Raw genomic sequence first — 24807 nt, forward strand, 5'->3', positions numbered from 1 at the left:
AAAAACATCCTCTTACCGCGGATTAGTGAGAGGGTCCGCTCTATTAAAGATTGGCATAAGATACTATTTGAATGGGTGCCACTGGAATATCTGACATGTACATTGCATTCTAAAACAGATCAGTTCTACAAAGTATGGGAACCTTAACTAAATGATCTAGAAGCTGATTTATCAGCTATTATGTTGCAAGGATTTTCTTGGAACGTACAGTGTAATTCTGAAACAGATCACCACAGTTCTGTGTTGGACCTAACTTCTTTATTTGAACTGAGCTTGTGTTTAATTTCTGTCTGTATGTTCATTTAAAATGTATGTATTGAGAGATGCAATGACGGGGATGGGGCGAGAATGGCGGGGAGAGGAAGATTGTATACATGTACGCGGGTGTGTGTCAGTGTGTGCCGTTTCTTTTTGCTCTGTCATCTCAATATGGGTGAAAATTGTGAAATTCCAATAAATTAAAAACATAATGTTACAAAAACACTTGTGACGCACAAAACAATTTAGGCAACATGGATCTGGATCCAAGAGGGGATAGAATTGGTACCCAGGCTAGTCTCTTTAGTCAACATTCCACTCCGTGTCATTGCTGAAAGGCAAGTCTCTTTGGCAAGTCTCAATGTTCAATATGCAGCTGGATTTACAGCAGAGTAGCTCATTGGTTGTTGGAAATAACATTAACAGCGTGGAGCCTCAAAGAGACGCAAGTTTTATTTTGAGGCTTAAAAGCCAAGCAAAAGACAGAGGTTGTGGTTGGAATTGCAATATTTAGATGTAACCTGGTAACTTGACACGGACTGGTTTAGTCTGGACAACAACAACAAATGGTTGCTTAGCAATATTTGCATAATCTTTGTGATTGAAAGATAACCCTCACAGCTATCAAATCAGGATCAACTCCTCAAGCTCATTAATGATAGAAATGTTCATATTTGAAGATGGCAGAAAATCCAGTCACTTTGCAATGACAAGGAGTGGAAAGTTCGCTAAAGATACTGGTACTTCGGCTAGAATGTCTTTGCTGTAACCAAGAAGCTTGACATCTAGCCACTAAACTAGCAAGTTGGCGAACCAAATGCAAAGCTATAGCCCTGAGCTGCATATCATTTGACACATCTTAGATTTCTTATAGTTACAAGCAGTGGCGGTTTTTGCCCCCAAACCCCAAAACAGCATGGAAAAATCATACCGTCGGTATTTCGAAGAGAAACCATGGCCTAACCTTCACAATAATCCTTGCATTCAGTCTATCGATCAACCTTAAAACTCAAAACAGCAGCCTAAGGCCTTCCACAAGCAAGTTTGTAAGAAGTTAGAATAGCTGTAGGCTAATATGAACATGGATGAAAGACTGAAACAAAACACGCTTAAGCGCTCAGCTTTTTTAACTTCTCAGCCAAGATAGATTAAACACTTGATCTTATTAAAAGCAGCTCTGCTCTAACTAGGCAACCCCATCGGCCTTACAAGAAAGTCAATATTAATCTTATAACTCCCACTGGATTCCCAGCCCAATGAAAAAAAAAAAAGGAAAAATTCCAAAAGATATGCCAATTAGTTTTTTGGACAATTGATTTTCTTTGACCCCTCCACTACCTCCTCCAGCCTGGTTGAATGGCCATAGACAACTCTTTTTTTTCTCTGCTTCCTTCCCCCTCGCTCCATGAAGGTGCGTTCTCCCATAGTGAAACTGCTGACTCTTGTCAGTCAGTGAAGGTGCCCTTCTGCCCCCACCGACCGATGGCTGTCAGAACTTCTAGCACAATCAGGCCTCCGCCCATCAAGTCCATCCCAGAGAGATGAGCAATATCCCAGATAAAAAGGCAAACGAAGTTGACACTTTTTTTTCTCTTTTTAAAAAAAAAGTCGTTGTGGACGTCAAATCCACCGCAAGGTTAATTATTCAGCACTGCGAGAATACGAACCATCCTCTCAGGGAGCAACGTGAGAATTAAATCCTATCACCTGGCAATGAGGGACTTGCGTTTTTGTACATCAGCAGATTAGGTCCCGTAGATTCTAACCATCATTCATGCCCTAGATTCTTGCAGTTTCTCTTCACCAGGATGTGAAGGCCAAAGCGAGGTGGAGGCAAAAGTTGAAGCGTAACATTGACAAGCCAGGCGTGCAATCGCTCTACCGAAACTAAGCAATCATTCTGAGAGGATCTCACCTAGGACGGCATATCGGCCAGGACCTGATCTTAATTTATAGACTAAATCAGAAGAGATTCCATATCAAAATGATACCATGCCAGGTTGGAGAGGATTGGCCCATTGTCCATTTGACACAACATTAGAACATAGGCCTCAGAGCCAGAACCTTGGTCAACTGCTGTTGAATAATTAATGAAGTCAGACACATCCAACCTTTAAAGACAGTTTCTTTTTTTTAGCAAGCATTGAAAACATGCATTGTATAGAATATTTTTTTGCCGAAGTGCCATAGCCTATAGCGCTCAACACTCCGCGCATCTAGCAATGAGCTGCTCAAGCATCAAAAAGGACAGCTGGAAAGAGAGGTAGAACATGTAATAGACAAAGTTAACAAAACAATTGCTTACAAGTCCCCTTTTTACATCAGCAGATGTCAAAGTGCTATACAGAAACCCAGCCTAATCATTAGCAAACACTCCAGCTATTAGGTCAAGTGGATCTACATAAAAATAAAAAGACAAAAAAAATCTGAAAATGACTGTAGGCCTTCTGTAGCTGTTTAAAATGGCAGTTAAAAGTCCAGCAAGTGTGTGTAGTCGGAGGGAGAAGATGTAAAAGAAAAACAAGCCTGGGGATTTCTTGGCAGAATACTCCCATACATGTTTTGCAAGCGATACGTTTTATCCCATTGCACTAGGTCAGTAACCCCCCCCCCACACACACACACACACACCACGTGTCCTTCATCGCGGCGAAACTGCGTGGCATCTGGGCTGTTGACTGGAAGAGGCTCTCGTTAGGCAGCATCCGCAGCACACTTTCAGAGTCACACCTATGTATATTTAAATTGGTATAGCAATGGGGGAACGTCAGTGATTGCCAATTCCGTGCAATTAACTCAACCACAATCCCCCATCCCGGCTGTGCATAGCGTCAACCATCCTCATGAACTGCAATGAGGGTTGTATGGATGAGAGGACCTTGTTGCTGTCTGTAGCCAAGAACGACTCCACAAAACCCAGTCTAACACTATATGCATTCGTAACAAAAATAAAAACAGCACGAGGCTTACTCAATGAGACAGAAGTTGAGGTAGAAATAAACAAAAACAGGAATGCATGTGCTTTGTCGTGGGTTGCCAGATTCCGCAGTGTATATGTGAATGAAATAACCCAAAAACAAACAAATGTTTATATGCCAGCAGGGCTTTTGTGTTCCCCGATGGCTCCCTCCTGCCAGCTCAGCGCCTACACGTGCTGCCACAACCGCATACGTCAGCAATATCTCTTCACCCAACGCCCCTGCCCATGGAAGTTAATCATGAGCCTAGCATCGAGGGCCATGATTGAAGACAATAGGAGAATAAAGTGTGTATTTGGCCATTACCTCTGTGTTGGGTGTGTGATATGAATTTGGTTATGCCTGGGACTAGAGTCTAACGGAAGCCAGAACAGCACCTTTGGCATTGAAAATGTGCTTCACAGAAACACACAGCGATCTCACAAAGCTGCCCTGTGTCAATACAAGTCCAACAAAAGGTTCCTTTTCACATGTCAATTCAATGATCATCAGGATGAATCTGTGATTTTTATTCGATGAGTCACTACCAAGAGGTTGGGTAGAGTGATCCAATGCTAAGAACACTAAAGATTCTGAAGCGGTATAGATTCTTTCAACATGAGCACTCACTATCCAGTGTTTAAATTACGCTTTTAAATCACACAATTTTTTTTTTTTTTAAATCAATCTCCTTGGTTAATTACCCATTTCTTGAGGTATATGCAATTCTGGCCTCTGGCTACATTTGATGATGTAGGCTAAATTCAACTGGAACTCATGAGCCACAGCTCCGGTAGGCCCAAATTCATTGGCGGGCATCAAATCAAGCCTCCTGCCCTGTGCTCCAAACAATGCATTATAGGGATTCCGAACATTTGTTGTACAAAGTTTGCCACCCACTGCAGTTAAATCAGGCACTGCATATTGCATTACCTGTTGGACAGATGGCTGCGGCGGAGATGCTGCAGGGGATAAACGTAGGTTTTGGGATACTCTTCAGCCAAGCCTCTATTAGATGCATCTATCAGAATCAGATCCTCACCACATAACGCATTAGAGTAACTGTTCACGGGGAGTTGCACTCTCCCTGCTTCAAGCAATTTGCTTTGATACATGTACGATGGGGGGGGACGACACATTGATGACTAAGCCAATAATGAGATCGAATAGCTTGACGAAACAACTCCATTTGGCATATTGTCTGTTGCCGAGGGGGACCTTGAAAAACAGGTTCTACCTAGACAGCTCAGAGGCCATTAAATGTGCATGATACATTTGTATAAAGAAAACGTTGTACGTTAGGCTGTGTCATAAGAAATACATGAGCACCGGGGTGCATCTTTATTTATGACTTATGGGGGGGGGGTTAACTAAACACCGTCGTCGGGGTGATTTAGAGGACATCTGAAAAGTAGCACCTTTGTCGCATATTTCAAAGAGAAAAGGTAGATAGAAGGGTGATCTAAAGGCTACTCTTTGTAATACCAATTATCACTGATGACTTCTGCCACTCTCACTGCAGCTGGCCTATACACCGACATGAGATTGCTAGAGAGCTCAGAAAGCATTGCTTCAGTTTAATCCACCTAGGAGATCTTCATTCTGGAGGGTAATGAAAGGGTATAGCTGTGGCCTCAGGCCCGAGTGATTCACCCATATAACCTGGGCACATCCGTCCTGGCAGAATAGGGATTGCCGCCTGGCAATAGAGGTGTCATTTCCCCAAAAAGGGTGTGTAAGGCCATCGCTTGGACTGCAACCTTGTGGTTTGAGTTTCAATAAGCTCAATGACGCGCTTGCAATCCCCTCGGTCAGTCAATGCAGCATCTTGACAAGTGAGATGTGCTGTAATTGTTTAAATGATCCAAGGGATGTTTTGTCAGCTGCAATCAATAAAAATATGACACGAGCTTCTAGACAAAACATGACACTGATTGACGTATCCTGGTGTTTGAAAACAGTAGCCTATGGACCAGATAAGGCAAATAAAATTGACTATAGTATATCTGAAATAACCTGGTCTTAGAGAGCAGGGATGAAAATAACATTCTTGTCATGTCACTCACTGTTCCATCACAAACAATGTTTGCATATTTCAATATTAGCTTGGCACAATCCAATCTCCGCATTCTGTTCTCGCGGTCGAGTAGAGTAAAATGCTCTTGGCGATGTATCGATCACAAGCATTTGGATGCTACATTTTTTATATTATTATTTTTTAAACAGAACAAGGCTCAACACAAACTTGATGTCATGCAAGAGAATTGATTTGAGGAAAGCTCTGAATGAACCCTCTAAGAATAGCAAGAGGGTTACAAAAAAGCTGCTGCTTCAAATAAGACATCCGGAAGAGCTTGATAGATGGGTTAATAATCTTCCCACCGTCCTCAGGTTACCTAGTAAACCACACAGCTAGCTAACCATTGTAACGGATGTGAAACGGCTAGCTTAGTTAGCGGTGCGCGCTAAAAAGCGTTTCAATCGTTTACGTCACTTGCTCTGAGACCTTGAAGTAGTAGTTCCCCTTGCTCTGCAAGGGCCGCGGCTTTTGTGGAGCGATGGGTAAAGATGCTTCGAGGGTGACTGTTGTCGATGTGCACAGAGGGTCCCTGGTTCGCGCCCGGGTATGGGCGAGGGGACGGACGTAAAGTTATTCTGTTACATGACCACCCAAGGTAGGCCGTTAGACAGCATATCAGACATATGCCAAAACAATGCAATCCTGTTACATTGGACTTGTCCCAAATGGCACCCTTTTCCCGATATAGTGCACTACTTTTGACCAGGGCCCATAGGGTGTTATTCGCGGCTCACCGCAATTCTGCATTGAGTCTCCTTGCAATTTTGCTGAGGAAGTCCTCTGGAGCTATACTTGAAGGTACTTGATACAGACAACACACACACACACACACACACATAGGGCTAGGCATCTGACTTTGGAGAAGTAAATACAGGGCTCATTGCCAAAATCCATTTAAAAGAGAAGTGCACACTAACACTGCCTAGGCAGAGTAACATGCACTTCATCTTCATCGCTCCACAGGTGGCGAATCGCATCTCTGCATGTCTGGCAGACATATCAGTGTGGATGACGGATCACCACCTCAAGCTGAACCTCGGCAAGACGGAGCTGCTCTTCCTCCCGGGGAAGGACTGCCCGTTCCATGATCTCCACATCACGGTTGACAACTCCATTGTGCCCTCCTCCCAGAGCGCTAAGAACCTTGGCGTGATCCTGGACAACACCCTGTCGTTCTCAACTAACATCAAGGCGGTGGCCCGTTCCTGTAGGTTCATGCTCTACAACATCCGCAGAGTACGACCCTGCCTCACACAGGAAGCGGCGCAGGTCCTAATCCAGGCACTTGTCATCTCCCGTCTGGATTACTGCAACTCGCTGTTGGCTGGGCTCCCTGCCTGTGCCATTAAACCCCTACAACTCATCCAGAACGCCGCAGCCCGCCTAGTGTTCAACCTTCCCAAGTTCTCTCACGTCACCCCGCTCCTCCGCTCTCTCCACTGGCTTCCAGTTGAAGCTTGCATCCGCTACAAGACCATGGTGCTTGCCTACGGAGCTGTGAGGGGAACGGCACCTCAGTACCTCCAGGCTCTGATCAGGCCCTACACCCAAATAAGGGCACTGCGTTCATCCACCTCTGGCCTGCTCGCTTCCCTACCACTGAGGAAGTACAGTTCCCGCTCAAAACTGTTCGCTGCTCTGGCTCCCCAATGGTGGAACAAACTCCCTCACGACGCCAGGACAGCGGAGTCAATCACCACCTTCCGGAGACACCTGAAACCCCACCTCTTTAAGGAATACCTAGGATAGGATAAAGTAATCCTTCTCACACCCCCCCCCCCCATTAAAATATTTAGATGCACTATTGTAAAGTGGCTGTTCCACTGGATGTCATAAGGTGAATGCACCAATTTGTAAGTCGCTCTGGATAAGAGCGTCTGCTAAATGACTTAAATGTAAATGTAAAACGTAATCTAAGGTAATGCATTAACTCAGATGTTTCACTTCAGTAGGGACATTATTGTACCTTGTGCAATCATGTACACTACTAACCAATACTTAAATGGTGCCACTACAGTAACTACAGTGTGGGTTATTAGCCAATACTCAACATGAAATAAAAGCACATCAGCTGTGGTTTTTGAATGGGACACTGCAATGCTGATCAAAAAAAAATGGCAGGGCAGGCAGCCGTTTGGACAGATAGGATTATTCCGCTATTGTGTGTAGAGTTACAAAGAACAAACCGAGGGGAGACCCCCCCTGGCTTCCGGGTTTTAAATCCTGCTGTCATAAAATGTGTCACGTTAACTTGATTTGTATTATATATTGGCAGTGCCCAAATATTCAAGCTGGCCAGTGGCCACATATTCATGTTAGGAGGCCAATAAAATTGTAAAGAGCTGTACTTGCATGTATATGCTAAAGTATCGATAATTACCACAAACGTCGGATGTTTTTGAGGCTATAAATAAAACTAAAAACCTGAGACGCAGATCAACATATTTGGCAATGTTGTACCGAAAGTGAGAAGTGGCACTGACTGTCCTCTTGGAGCCACGATAACCTCGACTTTGACTATGATACCCGACTTTGATGAGTGAGTGAATAAAATAATGAGTGAATGAATTAATGACAAGAAAAATAAAGTTCTAGGCCTATTCCTCATGAGGAAATGTCCAGGAAGTTCTGACTTCAGGACATTGCTTGCCTAGCAAATTCAATCTGTCAGCTTATTCATAACACTGAGCAAATTGTTGATTTGCAGGTTGTCCCGTGTTAGCTATATAACGGTAGCTGGTTCGTTATTAGCTAGCTCATCATTTTTCAAAGACCGTCTGGGAGAAAGCAGGGAAAGTTTTACAACCTGGAAGTTGTGCGCCATGAAAGTTGGCTACAAAAACAGCATTATGAGGTCAGGGAGACACAAATCACGAGACATTACAATACAGTCAATGAAGCTAGGCATCAACCCATCTAGAACAGCAGCAAACATGACTCCGCTTCTGGCTAGCAATCCTATTGACTAACGCAACCAACGTTAGCTTTGGCTCGCTAGCTAATACTGCAGTTCGCTAACGTTTACTTACCACGGATCGAACTCGTGGATGATGCTCTCGAACCGGATCACTGCAAAAAGTCTAGAACTGAAGCCTGCCAACCAGGCCAGAAAAAGAATAGTAAACGAGAGTAAGGACTGCCACCCCGCTGGCTGTGCCAGTCCGCCAGAGAGGCCTCCTTTTCCCCCTCCACCCACGGCGTTGGGTCGGCTGTTACCATGCAGCGATCCCCCGGCATTCGGAGACGCTTTGTGCTTGCCGTCCGTGGCAGTGTGCTGCTCCGCCATATTCTGCGTGGTTTGCGGCGTCGGTCGCGTTTGAAAGAGTAGTGAGCACGCTCCACTATCTCCCGCTATTCCCGTACAGCGGCCAAGGTTTTTTGACGTGGTTTAGTGTCTTTATCTTCACTGTGTCCACCGGATTTTTTTTATTCACATTCGTCAGTGACAACCACCATTACATCGCACACGCTCTTGTAAAATGTAATCAGATGGGAGGGAATGGGCGGGACAATAGAAACCCTGACAGCCTTTCACAGAACGACAGGTACAATAAGGCGGAGCCAAAGACTGCTGAGCGGTTGGATATTCAAAAACCAATCCCGCGCAAGTACTATGATAACAGACCGATATGATTACCAATGGAATATCAGAACCTACGTAGAACGTTGAAAACCCTGGAAATGTATTTTTTTATTTTTTATTATTCATAATACAAAAATCTACTTACATTGCTACATCAAACACGTCTAAAAAAAACACAGGTATTAACAAGAAAATACTCAAACATACAAAAAATATAAATAAAATCATTTAAAAAATAAACAATTTTAGTGCAATTGTATTCACTCTGAAAAAAAAACCGAATTATAATTATTCAGGAAGATGTTATTATAGTTGTTATTTACTAGGGATAATGTCTTAACAAGATCATTAAATTCAATCAAAAAAAATGTGTATTTTTGGGATAGAATTTTGGAATTTTTGTTTGTGTATGAAGTATTTGGCAACAAGAATAAATAAAAATCACAAACATGGAACCATGGAAATGTATTGGTTTTTTTTATTATTAAACAGCGAAACATAAACAGAACAGACAGAGGGATTCCACAAAAAAATAAGAGAACAAAAAAGACAAAAACAAAAAATCCACATTATATCAATTCAAATACAGACATGTAGTGAATACATTTTTTTTTCATTTTGTTTTGTATACTTTTTAATGACTAAAAATAGTTGTCCAAATCAGATTTTTTAAAATAAGAAAAGGGGCTTTTTCTTCATAAATTTTGATTTGTGTATGAACATTTCTCCTAATAAAATTAAGAGATTTATGACATACTCACGTTCAATTGCGGAATCAGTGTGGTATATGTCAAACTTAGAATTGTCAAAGGTTGTATGCATTTTGTGGCCAAGATATTATAGTTTTACATCAGTCCAGAACACCTCACTATGTAAACAATGACATAATAAATGTTCAATAGATTCAGTTTCTAGTTCACAAAAACTCCATTCACCGGTAACGTCAGGTATATATTTAGAAAACAAGCCATTACACGAATAGAATCTATGGATAATCTTAAAGGAGATCTCCTTTACTTTATTGATCACCATAAATGTGTGTGGAGTGAGCCAAGCATGGCGCCAGTTTACATCAAACGATGAAGCCCAACAACATATCGCAGAGGGAATAGACTTCCTGTAGAAAATATCCCTTAATAAACGATTGTTGAATTTCGTATCTAGTAGATCTATGCCATTCACCTGGATATCGCTTACAATAGGAGATATTCCAAAATATGCATTATTCTGAAGTAAAGTTTTTATCCCACTAGGTAATAATAACAGTGTCATATTCCTTGCTTGAAAGTCTTTCCATAAATTCTCTCTGCGTCTATAGATTCCCACATAATAATAACTAATTGGCTGACAAGGACAATGTTTTTCGAGAACCAGTTACGGTAAAATAGCATCTTGTTTCTATGTAATATCGACCCATTGTTCCATATAAAACATTTATGAGGTGAAAAGTTGGGTTTATACAACAAAGCCCAGCACATTAAAGCCTGCTTGTGAAAACCCGCCTATTTCACAGGAAGTGTACCCACAATATATGGACATAGTAGTCAAAAAAAAAGCCCTCTGAGTTCTGGAAAAACAAAATGAGGTATAATATTCCAGAAACTATGAGGATTTTTGAGGTACCTTTTAACCCAGTTGACTTTGATAGGTTAAAAGGAATGGAATGGGTTGTCTTGTCTTGTAGACAAGAGAGAGACCGTAAGATTGTGAAGATGAATCATTTTTAATGTGAAGTGATATTTCTATTGCCCTTGGATGTTCTCTGCTGGGGCATGGGTATTAATGAAGATCAAATCAAATCACATTGTATTGGCCACATACACATGTTTAGCAGATGTTATTGCCGGTGTAGTGAAATGCTTGTGTTTCTAGCTCCAACAGTGCAGTGATATCTAACAATTTCACAACAATACACACAATACATACAAATCTTAAGTAAATAAATGGAATTAAAAATATATAAATTTGGACAAGCAATGTCGGAGCGGCATAGACTAAAATACAATAGAATAGAACACAGTATATACATATGAGATGAGTAATGGAAAATATGTAAGCATTATTAAAGTGACTTGTGTTCCATTATTAAAGTGATTTCAAGTCACTGGCCATGTGTTCTCATTACTATCTGTCCCCCAGCAAAGACATCATTGTGTAACTTAGGTATACAGTGCATTCGGAAAGTATTCAGACCCCTTGGCTTTTTCCAAGCTTTGTTACGTTCCAGCCTTATTCTAAAATTGATTGAATAGTTTTCCTCATCAATCTACACACAATACCCCATAATGACAAAGAAAAAACAGGTTTTTAGACATTTTTGCAAACGTATTAAAATGAATCAACTGAAATATCACATTTACACAACTATTCAGACCCAGCGATTACAGCCTTGAGTTTTCTTGGGTATGACGCTACAAGCTAGGCACACCTGTATTTGGGGAGTTCCTTGATTTCTTCTCTGCAGTTCCTCTCAAGTTCTGTCGGGTTGGATGGGGAGCGTTGCTGCACAGCTATTTCCAGGTCTCTCCAGAAATGTTTGATCGGGTTCAAGTCCGGCCTCTAGTTGGGCCACAAAAGGACATTCAGAAACTCCTGAAGCCACTCCTGCATTGTCTTGTCTGTGTACTTAGGGTCATTTTATTTAACCTTTATTTAATTAGGCAAGTCAGTTAAGACAAATTTTTATTTACAATGAGGGCCTACCAAAATGCAAAAGGCGGACGGGGGGCTGGGATTAAAAATATAAAATATAAAACAAAACACACATCACAACAAGAGAGACACCACACCACTACATAAAGAGAAACCTAAGACACCAACAAAGTATGGCAGCAACACATGACAACACAGCATGGTAGCAACACAACATGACAACAACATGGTAGCAACACGACATGGCAGCAGCACAGCATGGTACAAACATTATTGGGCACAGACAACAGCAAAAAGGTAGAAGCAAGAATACATCAAGCGAAGCAGTCACAACTGTCAGTAAGAGTGTCCATGATTGAGTCTTTGAATGAAGAGATGGAGATAAAATTGTGCTGTTTGAGTGTTTGTTGCAGCTCATTCCAGTCGCTAGCTGCAGCAAACTGAAAAGACGAGCGACCCAGAGATGTGTGTGCTTTGGGGACCTTTAACAGAATGTGACTGGCAGAAGGGGTTTTGTATGTGGAGGATGAGGGCTGCAGTAGATATCTCAGATACGTGGAGAGTAAGGCCTTAAGAGGGTTTTATAAATAAGCAACAACCAGTGGGTCTTGCGACGGGTATACAGAGATGACCAGTTTACAGAGGAGTATAGAGTGCGCTGATGTGTCCTATTAGGAGCATTGATGGCAAATCTGATGGCCGAATGGTAATGTCCATCTAGCTGCTCGAGAGCACCCTTACCTTCCGATCTATAAATTACATCTCCGTAATCTAGCATGGGTAGGATGGTCATCTGAATCAGGGTTAATTTGGCAGATGGGGTGAAAGAGGAGCGACTATGATAGAAGAAGCCAAGTAAAGATTTAACTTTACCCTGCAGCTTTGATATGTGCTCAGAGAAGGACAGTGTACCATCTAGCCATACTCCCAAGTACTTGAATGAGGTGACTGCCTCAAGCGCTAACCCTCAGAAGTAGTAATCACATCGGTGAGGAGAGGGGCATTCTCATTGTCCTGTTGGAAGGGGAACCTTCTCCCTAGTCTGAGATCCTGAGTGCTTTGGAGCAGGTTTTCATCAAGGATCTCTCTGTACTTTGCTCTGTTCATCTTTCCCTCAATCCCTCCCAGTCCCTAACACTGAAAAACATCCATACAGCATGATGCTGCCACCTCCATGCTTCACCGTATGGATGATGCCAGGTTTCCTCCAGACGGGATGCTTGGCATTCAGGCCAAAGAGTTCAATCTTGGTTTCATCAGACGAGAGAATCTTGCTTCCAATGGTCTGAGAGTCCTTTAGGTGCCTTTTGGCAAACTCAAGTGGGCTGTCATGTGCCTTTTACTGAGGAGTCGCTTCCGTCTGGCCACTCTACCATAAAGGCCTGATTGGTGGAGTGCTGCAGAGATGGTTGTCCTTCTGGTAGGTTCTCCCATCTCCACAGAAGAACTCTGGAGCTCTATCAGAGTGACCATCAGGTTCTTGGTCACCTCCCTGACAAAGGTCCTTCTCCCCATATTGCTCAGTTTGGCTGGGTGGCCAGCTCTAGGAAGAGTCTTGGTGGTTCCAAACTTCTTCCATTATAGAATGACGGAGGCCACTGTGTTGTTGGGGACCTGCAATGCTGCAGAAATGTTTTGGTACCCTTCACTAGATCTGTGCCTCCACACAATCCTGTCTCGGAGCTTTACAGACAATTCCTTTGACCTCATGCCTTGGTTTTTACTCTGACATGCACTGTCTACTGTGGGACCTTATAGAGACATGTGTGTGCCTTTCCAAATCATGTCCAATCAATTGAATTTACCACAGGTGGACTCCAAGTTGTAGAAACATCTCAAGAATGATCAATGGAAACAGGATGCACAAGCGCTCAATTTCAAGTCTCTTACAAAGGGTCTGAATACTTATGTAAATTAGGTATTTCTGTTTAAAAATTTTATACATTTGCAAACCTTTCTAAAAACCTGTTATTGGGTATTGTGTGTAGATTGATAAGGATCCAAATGTATTTAATCAATGTTAGAATAAGGCTGTACTGTAACAAAACGTGGGAAAATTGGAATAGTTTCCGAATGCACTGTAGCTCTCTGGATAGTACAGTTTACCGCTTTTATTCTACACTTTTTACATAAGGAGGCATCAACAGAGAAAATGGGTGAGTTTCTTTAATTGAGTGTGATACGATTGATTGAAGATCAATAGATTTAATGATTTAAAGGCTATAATATTGGATATAACATTGTGCAAAATCAAACACATTCATCACAATATTTTCCATGAGACAAGAAAGACTCATGGGTAGTTTACATCCCTGGAGGGAAAACTAATGTGGGTATTATAACAGTACTTATTACTATAATGCATACCACTTTATATTCAACTGATATAAATAAATTTAAAAAAGGTATAACTTGACACGTTGCTGGAATAGTGTATATGTTGCATACTTGGCTGTTATGTTTATATTAGGTTCATAATTCAAGTCAAAATACACAGTCCTTGCCCTTGAAAATATCTCTTCACAGCATTTTACCCTGAACAATAACGAAGTAGGCTTTTCTACGAAATATAAGACCATTGAATATCATTTTTTAAACAGCGATCTTGAGAAACATTGAATGTTAATAGATATAAAGAAGAATACGATATGAACATAATTCAATAGATAGCCTATATCTAACAATCGTTTTATTCAACTCACTTCCCTCCAATGCAACATCTGTGTCGCCTCAGTGTGGTATACGTTACTGACTGTAAACGTTGATAGCCTCTTACGTGTTCATCGTGCTGTTGTGTTATACCTCAGAACAACAACAGCACAATGAACACATAAGAGGCTATCAACTTTCACAGTCAATGTACAGAACACGTGACCATTGGGTCACATAGAAAATGGGAAGGATATTCATTGTAGAACATTGGTGGGTAATTGAATCTTGGGCCAGTTTAACAGTGAGCCTGGATGGAGAGAGATAAGAGGGGGATAAAGAGAAGCAGATGAAGGATGGAGGGAAAGACAGGCACAGGTTTAAGAGGGGAATTCAAGGAATGAACAAAGCAGCAAGAGTGTATAGGCTGAGACAGGATAAAGAATAATAGACTAAGAGAGAACAGTATTGAAGAAAGAGTGATAGTGTGATGCCTTGCAGGTAGACCAGAATCGGATTAGGTCCGTAATACAGACAAACCACTGCATAAGTGTTCTATTATTGCAGCTCAGAGCCAAAGGGTCGAATTCAGCTAGAGAAAGTGTCTCTCATTCATCACAAATGCCTGCATATTCCACAACAGTAACATTAGCCTCCATAAAATCTATGAAAAATACAATGCTGTGAAGATAGTTTCAATTGCATTGTCACAGCACAGATGAAAACAAGCTGCTTTGGGTCCAGATGCCGGACAGGGCAGATTCGCTTGCTTCTGTCTCCTGAGAGAGAGCCTTGAGTGTATGTTTGTTCCTCTCTTTCTTTCATTGTTTCTTGTTTACTGGCTTTGCATACGAAGATTCAAGATGGCGGGACTTCAGCTGGGCCTTCGCTCTTCAGCTTCCTTTTGGAAGCTTCTCTTGGAAAGCTATTCTCGTTCAAGATGGCGGGTTGGGGGCTTAAAATTGAGTGAGCAATCTGAGGTTCATAACTTACTTGTTATGGCTCACATGTGTACACAAGTAGGCATAAAAAGGGGGGCAAAAAGGCCCCCTTTGCTCTTGGCTCTCAAGCAAAGCACAAAGATTTACAGTCATCGGTGGTGAGCAACACTAGGTTGAAAATAGTCATGATCCTCTATTTGTCTGTTGGCTCTGAGGTTGAGAAGATAAAGAGGCCTGCTGGTGGTACCACAATACCATCCAAATGAATGGGTATTTGAAACAGACATAGTCTGTCTGAGAGCTTTGGAGTAGAAGTACCATTCTTTACATCTATCGATCAGCTCAAGCAATTTGTCGGGGTTTCACACAGCAAGCGACTTACCAAATGATAATTTAAAAAGGCTAATAATTTAACTAACATTACTTGCATGTTAAAAACACAGAGACAGGATGTTTTTGTCCCCATTGGTTTATAACAAAGCCAGATGTTTAGTCTATTCTTTAGAATCTTTTTTAGCAGCTTCGTTCTCTTATTATACAAGCTCGACAATTTACCAAATCGAGTTGGAAACTATTTCAATGTTTATGTATGAAAGCAGGGACTTTTAACAGTATAATGGGCTAAGCAGGATGCGTTGCTCCAGAGCCTGTTGACTCTAATGAGCTCTACCTATTCTGACAGGGGTACCTGTTCTAACAGGGGTACCTGGAACGGCACAGCATATGCAGCTGTGCATCACAGTCACCAGTGGAAAAAGTATCTCTAATTATGCTGACCGAAGACACCGTATTTTATCAAGAAAACAAATAAAAAATGTAAAAAACAGAAAACAGACCTGGGAAGCCTATAGTACTCTACAAGGTAAAAATGCATGAAATAGAGACAGACACAACAGAAAAATGCAAGCCATTGTTGTGTCCTCCTCAACACGTCCACATAGTCAACCTACAGTTGGGTTCTACTCATGTATTACAAAGGTAGGAACAGGTTCAAAAATAAATACAAGTGTATTAATGCTCTATTAATCCTGCCCAAATGAAAATCACGTTTCTATGGCAACGCAATACTAATTCAATTTCGCCAAAGCATTGTTAATTTCCTTTTAACACAAACAACCTTTGGTTGTGCAAAGTGGTGTTAAAGGGGGCAGGAAGCCAAAAGGAGCTCTGGTGTTAATATGTGGGTATCAACTGTCTTAACCCTGTTTGGCAGCTTTCATTCATTCACTCAACCGTAAGTGGGCAAATTTGCTCTGAAAGTGTGTATGTCTGCGAGTGGGTCACGTTGACCATAGTCTCACTTGGACAGATTTACAGCACTTTGCATAGTAGTAGGCTGACAATGTGAGACTACGGACTCTGGCTTGCCCGACATGCCAAGACATACTTGCAATATCATATCAGCCATCCCCAAAATGGGTTGTGTTAGTTAGGAGTACTATACGCTCGTAGAACAAAGGGTTCCAAAAGACCACGATTGAGGACTGAAAAGATCTGAGAAGCTTTACTTTTCAATTGTAATGTCCTTTATTAAACAATTTGTTCTGGTCAAGATCAAGCATGCAACTGCCTTTCCAACTATGTTAATAATAACACAGCTAGTCAGGGCAACTGAAACAAAAACACAGCTGATGCTTCAAAGACCGAGGACACTACAGAGCACAGCTATTAACAAAAAGCCTTCCTATACTACTAAAAGGTCTTTAGGACCTAGCTGCTTCCCATGATGCCTCCTGAGGTTGATGGCCTGCAATTCAGGAATGAGAAACGTTACATGTGAAAAACAGTTGAACTTCGCCTGACATCATTCCACGGACAAAACTAGGATTCAGATGTTGAAAACAAGTGTGCCTCCCAATTTCCGAGCTGCCTCGGCTGACAAATAGCCTCGCTCTGACATTCTTGAGCTTCCAAACGCTTGCCATTTAATTTGAAAAACAACAGATTTATGGGATGTTACTTGGGTGACACCCCCAAAACTAGACAGCAATATTCTATACAAGAAGAGCAGAAGACTGCTCCACTGAATTACATCAATCATGATGACAAATTATCCAAACAGGTTCCATGTCGGTTTTAAAGGGGCAGTGCAATTAAAACATGATTTTCCTGTTTTTTCATGATATTTCCACACTCTAACCAAGTTTCCATCCACAGGTTTTATGCGAGTAAAGTCGTACCACATAAATAAAATCACGACAGCTGTGACGGAAACAGGAAGTTTTGGTACTGTGGACCCTCGGTGGAGGTTCCGGACTGTGGCCCGTCATTGGAGGTTCCGGACTGTGGCCTGTCGTTGGAAGTTCCGGACTGTGAAACGTTGCCGGAAGCTCTGGACTGGGAACTGTCTCCGGAAGATCTGGATTGGGAACTGTCGCCGGAAGCTCTGGACTGTGGAGGCGCACTGGAGACCTGATGCGTGGTGCCGGCACTGGTGGTACCGGGCTGGTGACATGCACCTCAGGGCGAGTGCGGGAAGGAGGCACAGGACGTACTGGACTGTGGAGGTGCACTGGAGATCTGGAGCGTAGAGCTGGCACAATGCGTCCTGGCTGGATGTTCACCTGAGCCCGGCAATTGTGGGGCGCTAGCACAGGACGCACTGGGCTGTGCAGACGCACCGGAGACACAGTACGCAGAGCTGGCGCAGGATATCCTGGTCCACGGAGGTGTACTGGAGACCAGGAGCGCTGAGCCGGCACCATCCATCCTGGCTGAATGCCCATTCTAGTCCGGCAAATGCGAGGAGCTGGAATAGAGCACACCAGGCTATGAATGTGAACTGGAGACACCATGCGCTTCACTGCGTAACACAGTGTCTGACCAGTCACACGCTCCCCACGGTAAGCACAAGGAGTTGGCTCAGGTCTCCAACCTGACTCAGCCAATCTCCCCGTGTGCCCCCTCCAAATGTTTTATGAGGCTGCCTCTCATGCTTGTCTCGTTGGTACAACTCCTCGTAATATCGCTGTTCTGCTTTCGCTGCCTCTATCTACTCCTTAGGACTGTGATACTCCCCAGCCTGCGTCCAGGGTCCTGCTCCATTCAAAATCTCCTCCCAGGTCCATTCCTCCTGAACACGCTGCTTGGTCCATTTTTGGTGAGATCTTCTGTCACGTTCATTAAAAGGCCCAGCGTTGTATGCGTACATTCATATTTATTTAAAGAATGAAACACTGAACAAACTAACAAAACGAACAATACAAACAAGTGCTGACAGTCAACTACACGTAGACAAGATCCCACCAACACCAAAGGGAAATGGCTAACTAAATCGGATCCCCAATCAGAGACAACGATAAACAGCTGCCTCTGATTGGGAACCATATCAGGCCACCATAGACATACAAATCCCCTAGACCTACAAAAACCCAAGACATACAAAAAACCCTATACAATACAAAAACTAGCATACCCACCCAAATCACACCTTGACCTAACAAAAATATAAAGAAAACAGAGATACAGTGCCTTGCGAAAGTATTCGGCCCCCTTGAACTTTGCGACCTTTTGCCACATTTCAAGCTTCAAACATAAAGATATAAAACTGTATTTTTTTGTGAAGAATCAACAACAAGTGGGACACAATCATGAAGTGGAATGACATTTATTGGATATTTCAAACTTTTTTAACAAATCAAAAACTGAAAAATTGGGCGTGCAAAATTATTCAGCCCCTTTACTTTCAGTGCAGCAAACTCTCTCCAGAAGTTCAGTGAGGATCTCTGAATGATCCAATGTTGACCTAAATGACTAATGATGATAAATACAATCCACCTGTGTGTAATCAAGTCTCCGTATAAATGCACCTGCACTGTGATAGTCTCAGAGGTCCGTTAAAAGCGCAGAGAGCATCATGAAGAACAATGAACACACCAGGCAGGTCCGAGATACTGTTGTGAAGAAGTTTAAAGCCGGATTTGGATACAAAAAGATTTCCCAAGCTTTTTCCTCTCTAGCCCCTGTTTTCTAGTTTTCCCGGTTTTGACCATTCTGCCTGCCGTTCTGTACCTTGTGACACTGCCCTGGATTACTGACCTCTGTCTGCCCTGACCTTGAGCCTGCCTGCCGCTCTTTACCTTTTGGACACTGCTCTGGATTACTGACCTCTGATAGGGATGGAACATTTGGCCCACATCATGATGTCACAATGTGATCTGATTATAATAGACCGATAAATGTTCATTTGGGTAAGGGGGTGGTCTCTAGACCATCCTATCAGCCAATCAGGGCTGTGTATGTACAGTACCAGTCAAAAGTTTGGACACACCTATTCATTCAAGGGTTTATCTTTATTTTTTACTATTTTCTACATTGTAGAATAATAGTGAAGACATCAAAACTATAAAATAACACATATGGAATCATGTAGTAACCAAGAAAGTGATAAACAAATCAAAATATAATTTAGATTTGAGATTCTTCAAGAGATTATTTTGCCTTGATGACAACTTTGCACACTCTTGGCATTCTCTCAACCAGCTTCATGAGGTAGTCACCTTTACATGATTTAAATTAACAGGTGTGCCTTGTCAAAAGAAAATGTTATGTGTTTGAGGCAATAAGTTGTGTTGTGACAAGGTAGGGGTAGTATAGAGAAGATAGCCCTATTTTGTAAAAGACCAAGTCCATGTTATGGCAAGAACAGCTCAAATAAGCAAAGAGAAACGACAGTACATCATTACTTTAAGACATGAAGGTCAGTCAATACAGTTTCTTCAAGTGCCCAAAAACCATCAAGTGCTATGATGAAACTGGCTCTCATGAGGACCGCCACAGGAAAGGAAGACCCAGAGTTACCTCTGCTGTAGAGGATAATTTCATTACAGTTAACTGCACCTCAGATTGCGGCCCAAATAAATGCTTCACAGAATTCAAGTAACAGACACATGTCACCATCAACTGTTCAAAGGAGACTGCGTGAATCAGGCCTTCATGGTCGAAGTCCTGAGGAAAAAACACTACTAAAGGACACCAATAATAAGAAGCGACTTGCTTGGGCCAAGAAACACGAGCAATGGACATTAGACCGGTGAAAATATGTCTTTTGGTCTGATGAGTCCGAATTTTAGATTTTTGGTTCCAACCTCTGTGTCTTTGTGAGATGCACAGTAGGTGAACGAATTATCTCTGCATGTGTGGTTCCCACCGTGAAGCATGGAGGAGGAGGTGTTAAGTGTGAGGGTTCTTTGCTGGTGACACTGTCTGGGATTTATTTAGAATTCAAGGCACACTGAACCAGCATGGCTGCCAGCATTCTGCAGTGATATGCCATCCCATCTGGTTTGCACTTAGTTGGAATATAATTTGTTTTTCAACAGGACAATGACCCAACACACACCTCCTGGCTGTGTAAGGACTATTTGACCAATAAGGAGAGTGATGGTGCTGCATCAGATGATCTGGCCTCCACTGTCACCCGATCTCAACCCAATTGAGATGGTTAAGGATGAGTTGGAAGGAAAAGCAGCCAACAAGTGCTCAGCATATGTGGGAACTCCTTCAAGACCGTTGGAAAAGCGTTCCTCATAAAGTTGGTTGAGAGAATGCCAAGATTGTGCAAAGCTGTCGTCAAGGCAAAGAGTGGCCACTTTGAAGAATCTCAAATATAAAATATATTTTGATTTGTTTAACACTTTTTTTGGTTACTACATGATTCCAAATGTGTTATTTCACAGTTTTCATTTCTTCACTATTGTTCTACAGTGTAGAAAATATTAAAAATAAAGAAAAACCCTTTAATGAGTAGGTGAGTCCAAACCTTTGACTGGTACTGCAAATATATTCACATTTGTTTCCTAATGCTCACAAGGTCAGAATGAGCATTTCAAGGGCCAAAGGAGGCTCAGGGATATAAATGATTGTATAGTTATTCTCATTAAATTAACACATACAGTGATTTATTAGACATATAGTGATGATAAAAAAATGAAATTACAAAGACTGCATGGGGGCCTTAAGGACAAATTTCACCCAGAAGTCAATGTCAATGATATAGAAAAATAATGTGAATGAATGATAGCATTGACAGCTAACATGTAATTGACCTCAGACATTTAATCAGTAGGATATCACAAACCAGACTGTTAGCAAGAGGTGGAAGCAAGGTTGTTAGTGAAGGTGTATTGACCGTAATGAAACAGAGATAACTGCAGGAGCCAGAAGGCAATAAGCAATTTGTGTGCAAGTGTTGGGGTAGTTACCTGTATTAGGAACGCATAATATTTAAGTGGCCACAAGGGGGCCCCTTCAGGCCATTCTAGAGGTCAAAGAGAATAATACATACCAAAGACACAATACATGAATGAACCCTTCAGCCTACTTTTCCTCTACCTTTCCTCTGTCTTTCCTCTACCTTTCCTCTGTCTTTCCTCTACCTTTCCTCTGTCTTTCCTCTACCTTTCCTCTGTCTTTCCTCTACCTTTCCTCTGTCTTTCCTCTACCTTTCCTCTGTCTTTCCTCTACCTTTCCTCTGTCTTTCCTCTACCTTTCCTCTGTCTTTCCTCTACCTTTCCTCTGTCTTTCCTCTACCTTTCCTCTGTCTTTCCTCTACCTTTCCTCTGTCTTTCCTCTACCTTTCCTCTGTCTTTCCTCTACCTTTCCTCTGTCTTTCCTCTACCTTTCCTCTGTCTTTCCTCTACCTTTCCTCTGTCTTTCCTCTGTCTTTCCTCTGTCTTTCCTCTGTCTTTCCTCTGTCTTTCCTCTGTCTTTCCTCTGTCTTTCCTCTGTCTTTCCTCTGTCTTTCCTCTGTCTTTCCTCTACCTTTCCTCTGTCTTTCCTCTACCTTTCCTCTGTCTTTCCTCTACCTTTCCTCTACCTTTCCTCTGTCTTTCCTCTACCTTTCCTCTGTCTTTCCTCTACCTTTCCTCTGTCTTTCCTCTGTCTTTCCTCTGTCTTTCCTCTGTCTTTCCTCTGTCTTTCCTCTGTCTTTCCTTAGCTGACAGTGAAAGAATGTGTCATGTGCCTTTCCATAATGATACAAAATGTAGAATTGTAGAGGTTAATTCAAGGTTCAAATTCAGAATACATTCTTGAAACCGACCACTCCTCTTCCAGGTTTCTAATAAAACAGTCTTCTCACGATTTGTAGTCAGAACCTGCAGGCCTGGGTCTGTAAAAAAAAAAAAAATGTGTTATCAAAAAGCCATGCAACAACTGAGACTCAACACCGAGCAGCCCTTGGCCCAGACCGTGCCACAATGGCCTTGCTGTGTCTAATCATTTCTTCCCCGGTTGCCCTAGCTCCGCCGTCTCACAGTGCACCATCCACATCTCTGAAATGAAGTTAAACTGAGCCGGCCTCATGGAGAAAATGAGGAAGGGAGCGATGGAAAGAAGAAGGGCGGGGGGGGGGGGGTTAGGCTATCTGCCAACAAGGCTGGCTGCTAGGCAGTGAATTCACTAGTGACTATGCGTCTGTGACACGAGAACGCAGTGGCCGAAAGTGATAACATGATACCATTCCCTCACAGCAGTGCTACTGTGTCACCTGCTTGTAGACTGTGGGGGCATTTAATTAATGATGCAACGACTGTGTTCTTGGTAAGTCCTTCCTCTATTCAAGTGACTGGACAAGCCACATTAACTTGATAGTCCACACAGACAGAGGAAGTGAGGGCAGCACTCTCTCTCTTCTACTCCTTCATCCCTCCATCCTCTGACCCCATTCAAACAAAGAGACATGTGTCACACCCTGGTTGTAATATATTGTGTTTGTCTTCATTTATTTGGTCAGGCCAGGGTGTGACATGGGTTTATTGTGGTGTGTTTTGTCTTGGGGTTTTGTGGGGTGTTGGGTGTGTGGCTTAGTGGGGTTATCTAGCAAAGTCTATGGCTGTCTGGAGTGGTTCTCAATCAAAGGCAGGTGTATCGTTGTCTCTGATTGGGAACCATATTTAGGCAGCCATATTCTTTGAGTGTTTTGTGGGTGATTGTTCCTGTCTTTGTGTTTGCACCAGATAGGGCTGTTTCGGTTTTCACATTTCATTATTTTGTCGTTTCTTCATGTATAGTTTTTTCCTTCATTAGAATATCATGAATCATCATCACGCTGCATTTTGGTCCGACTCTCCTTCTCCACAAGAAAGCAGTAACAACATGTCTGAAACGAAGAACTGGGCTTATGGCTCTTAATTCTGTAGAATCATCTGTTTCGCATCTCTGTTTCTCCTGGGTTCGGGCTGACTGGGAGTCTTATCCTAATGGCAAATCAACTAACTTACGATTTGTAGCTTTTCTACCTAACTGACTTTGCACTGCTACAGCAGCACAAGCCTGAGGCAATGCCTAGAAGAGCATCAACTAAACATCATATGATCCTATAGCTATGGGGAGATCATATTATTAATATGATTAATTATCATCTTATTTCTAAACTTTCTTGCCTAGTTAAAATATTAGAGGGATTCATTCTCTGCTAAGATCCTTATTATCTTTTAAATGTTTTCTAAATGTACAGTATCAGTCTACATTGTATAATAATGGTGAAGACATCAAAACTATGAAATAATACACATGGAATCATGTAGTAAAAGTGTTTAAACAAATCAAAATATATTTGAGATTTTAAATTGAGATGATTTGGGATGAGTTGGACTGCAGAGTGAAGGAAAAGCAGCCAACAAGTGCTCAGGATATGTGGGAACTTATTCAAGACTGTTGAAAAAGCATTCCAGGTGAAGCTAGTTGAGAGAATGCCAAGAGTGTGGAAAGCTGTCATCAAGGTAAAGGGTGGCTACTTTGAAGAATCTCAAATATAAAATATATTTAGATTTGGTTAACACTATTTTGGTTACTACATTTTATTTATTTATCTGTTATTTTACCAGGTAAATTGACTGAGAATACGTTCCCATTTGCAGCAACGACTTGGGGAATAGTTACAGGAGAGAGAGGGGGATGTGTCATGTCTTGTTCATCTTTCTCTTCACTCTGTCTCCCTCTGCTGGTCGTATTAGGTCACCTTCTCTTTCTCTCCTCCAGCTGTTCCTCATCTCCTCTAACTACCTCGTTCACCCTTTTCCCACCTGTTCCCATTTTTCCCTCGGATTAGGTCTCTATTTCTCTCTCTGTTCCTGCTTCTTTCTTTGTCAGATTCTCGTTTGAGTTTCTCATGCCAGAAACAAACTATCGTCTCGTTTGCTTCATCCCTGTCCCGTCCTGTCGGAATCTGCCTGGCAAGTGCATCCTGTACTCAGCTAACTGTCTTATCGTTTGTACTGTGTCCAGTTCATCTGATGCTACGTGAGATCAGGTACCACTGTTCCTCTACGACCCGCGCCTACCCAGAGGGACCTGCAGCCTGTCGCCGCTAACCCAGCTATTCTCCTCTGCTGCTAAGAAGGGGGCTCTTTTGTAATTATCAAAAGGACTTTTTGTTTCATTTGTCGCCCTCTCTGCGGGTTATCTATTTTGCCATTTTCTACATCTGAAGAGGATCTATGTCTTCCCTGTGTTTACATTAAAGGACATTTGAATACCGCTTTTGGGTCCTCACTCAAGTGCATAACAGGATGAATGAGCCAATTGTAAACTGGGGATTATTAGGTGACTGTGATGGTTTGAGGGCCAGATTGGGAATTTAGCCAGGACACCAGGGTTAACACCCCTACTCTTACGATAAGTGCCATGGGATCTTTAATGAGCTCAGAGAGTCAGGACACCCGATTAACGTCCCAATCGAAAGAC

General features: G+C 42.2%; 1 protein-coding gene across 1 annotated transcript in view; it reads right to left on the reverse strand.

Moving 5' to 3' along the window:
- Positions 1 to 8893, reverse strand: part of LOC124043661 (dolichyl-diphosphooligosaccharide--protein glycosyltransferase subunit STT3B-like) — a 92351-nt gene extending 83458 nt beyond the window's left edge. Inside the window, exon 1 of the mRNA XM_046362466.1 lies at positions 8325 to 8893. Coding sequence (XP_046218422.1) covers positions 8325 to 8581 — 257 coding nt within the window. The 5' untranslated portion in view covers positions 8582 to 8893. The remainder of the gene's footprint in view (positions 1 to 8324) is intronic.
- Positions 8894 to 24807: the final 15914 nt, after the last annotated feature.

Source organism: Oncorhynchus gorbuscha, linkage group LG09 (assembly GCF_021184085.1).
Source record: "Oncorhynchus gorbuscha isolate QuinsamMale2020 ecotype Even-year linkage group LG09, OgorEven_v1.0, whole genome shotgun sequence".
NCBI lineage: Eukaryota > Metazoa > Chordata > Actinopteri > Salmoniformes > Salmonidae > Oncorhynchus > Oncorhynchus gorbuscha.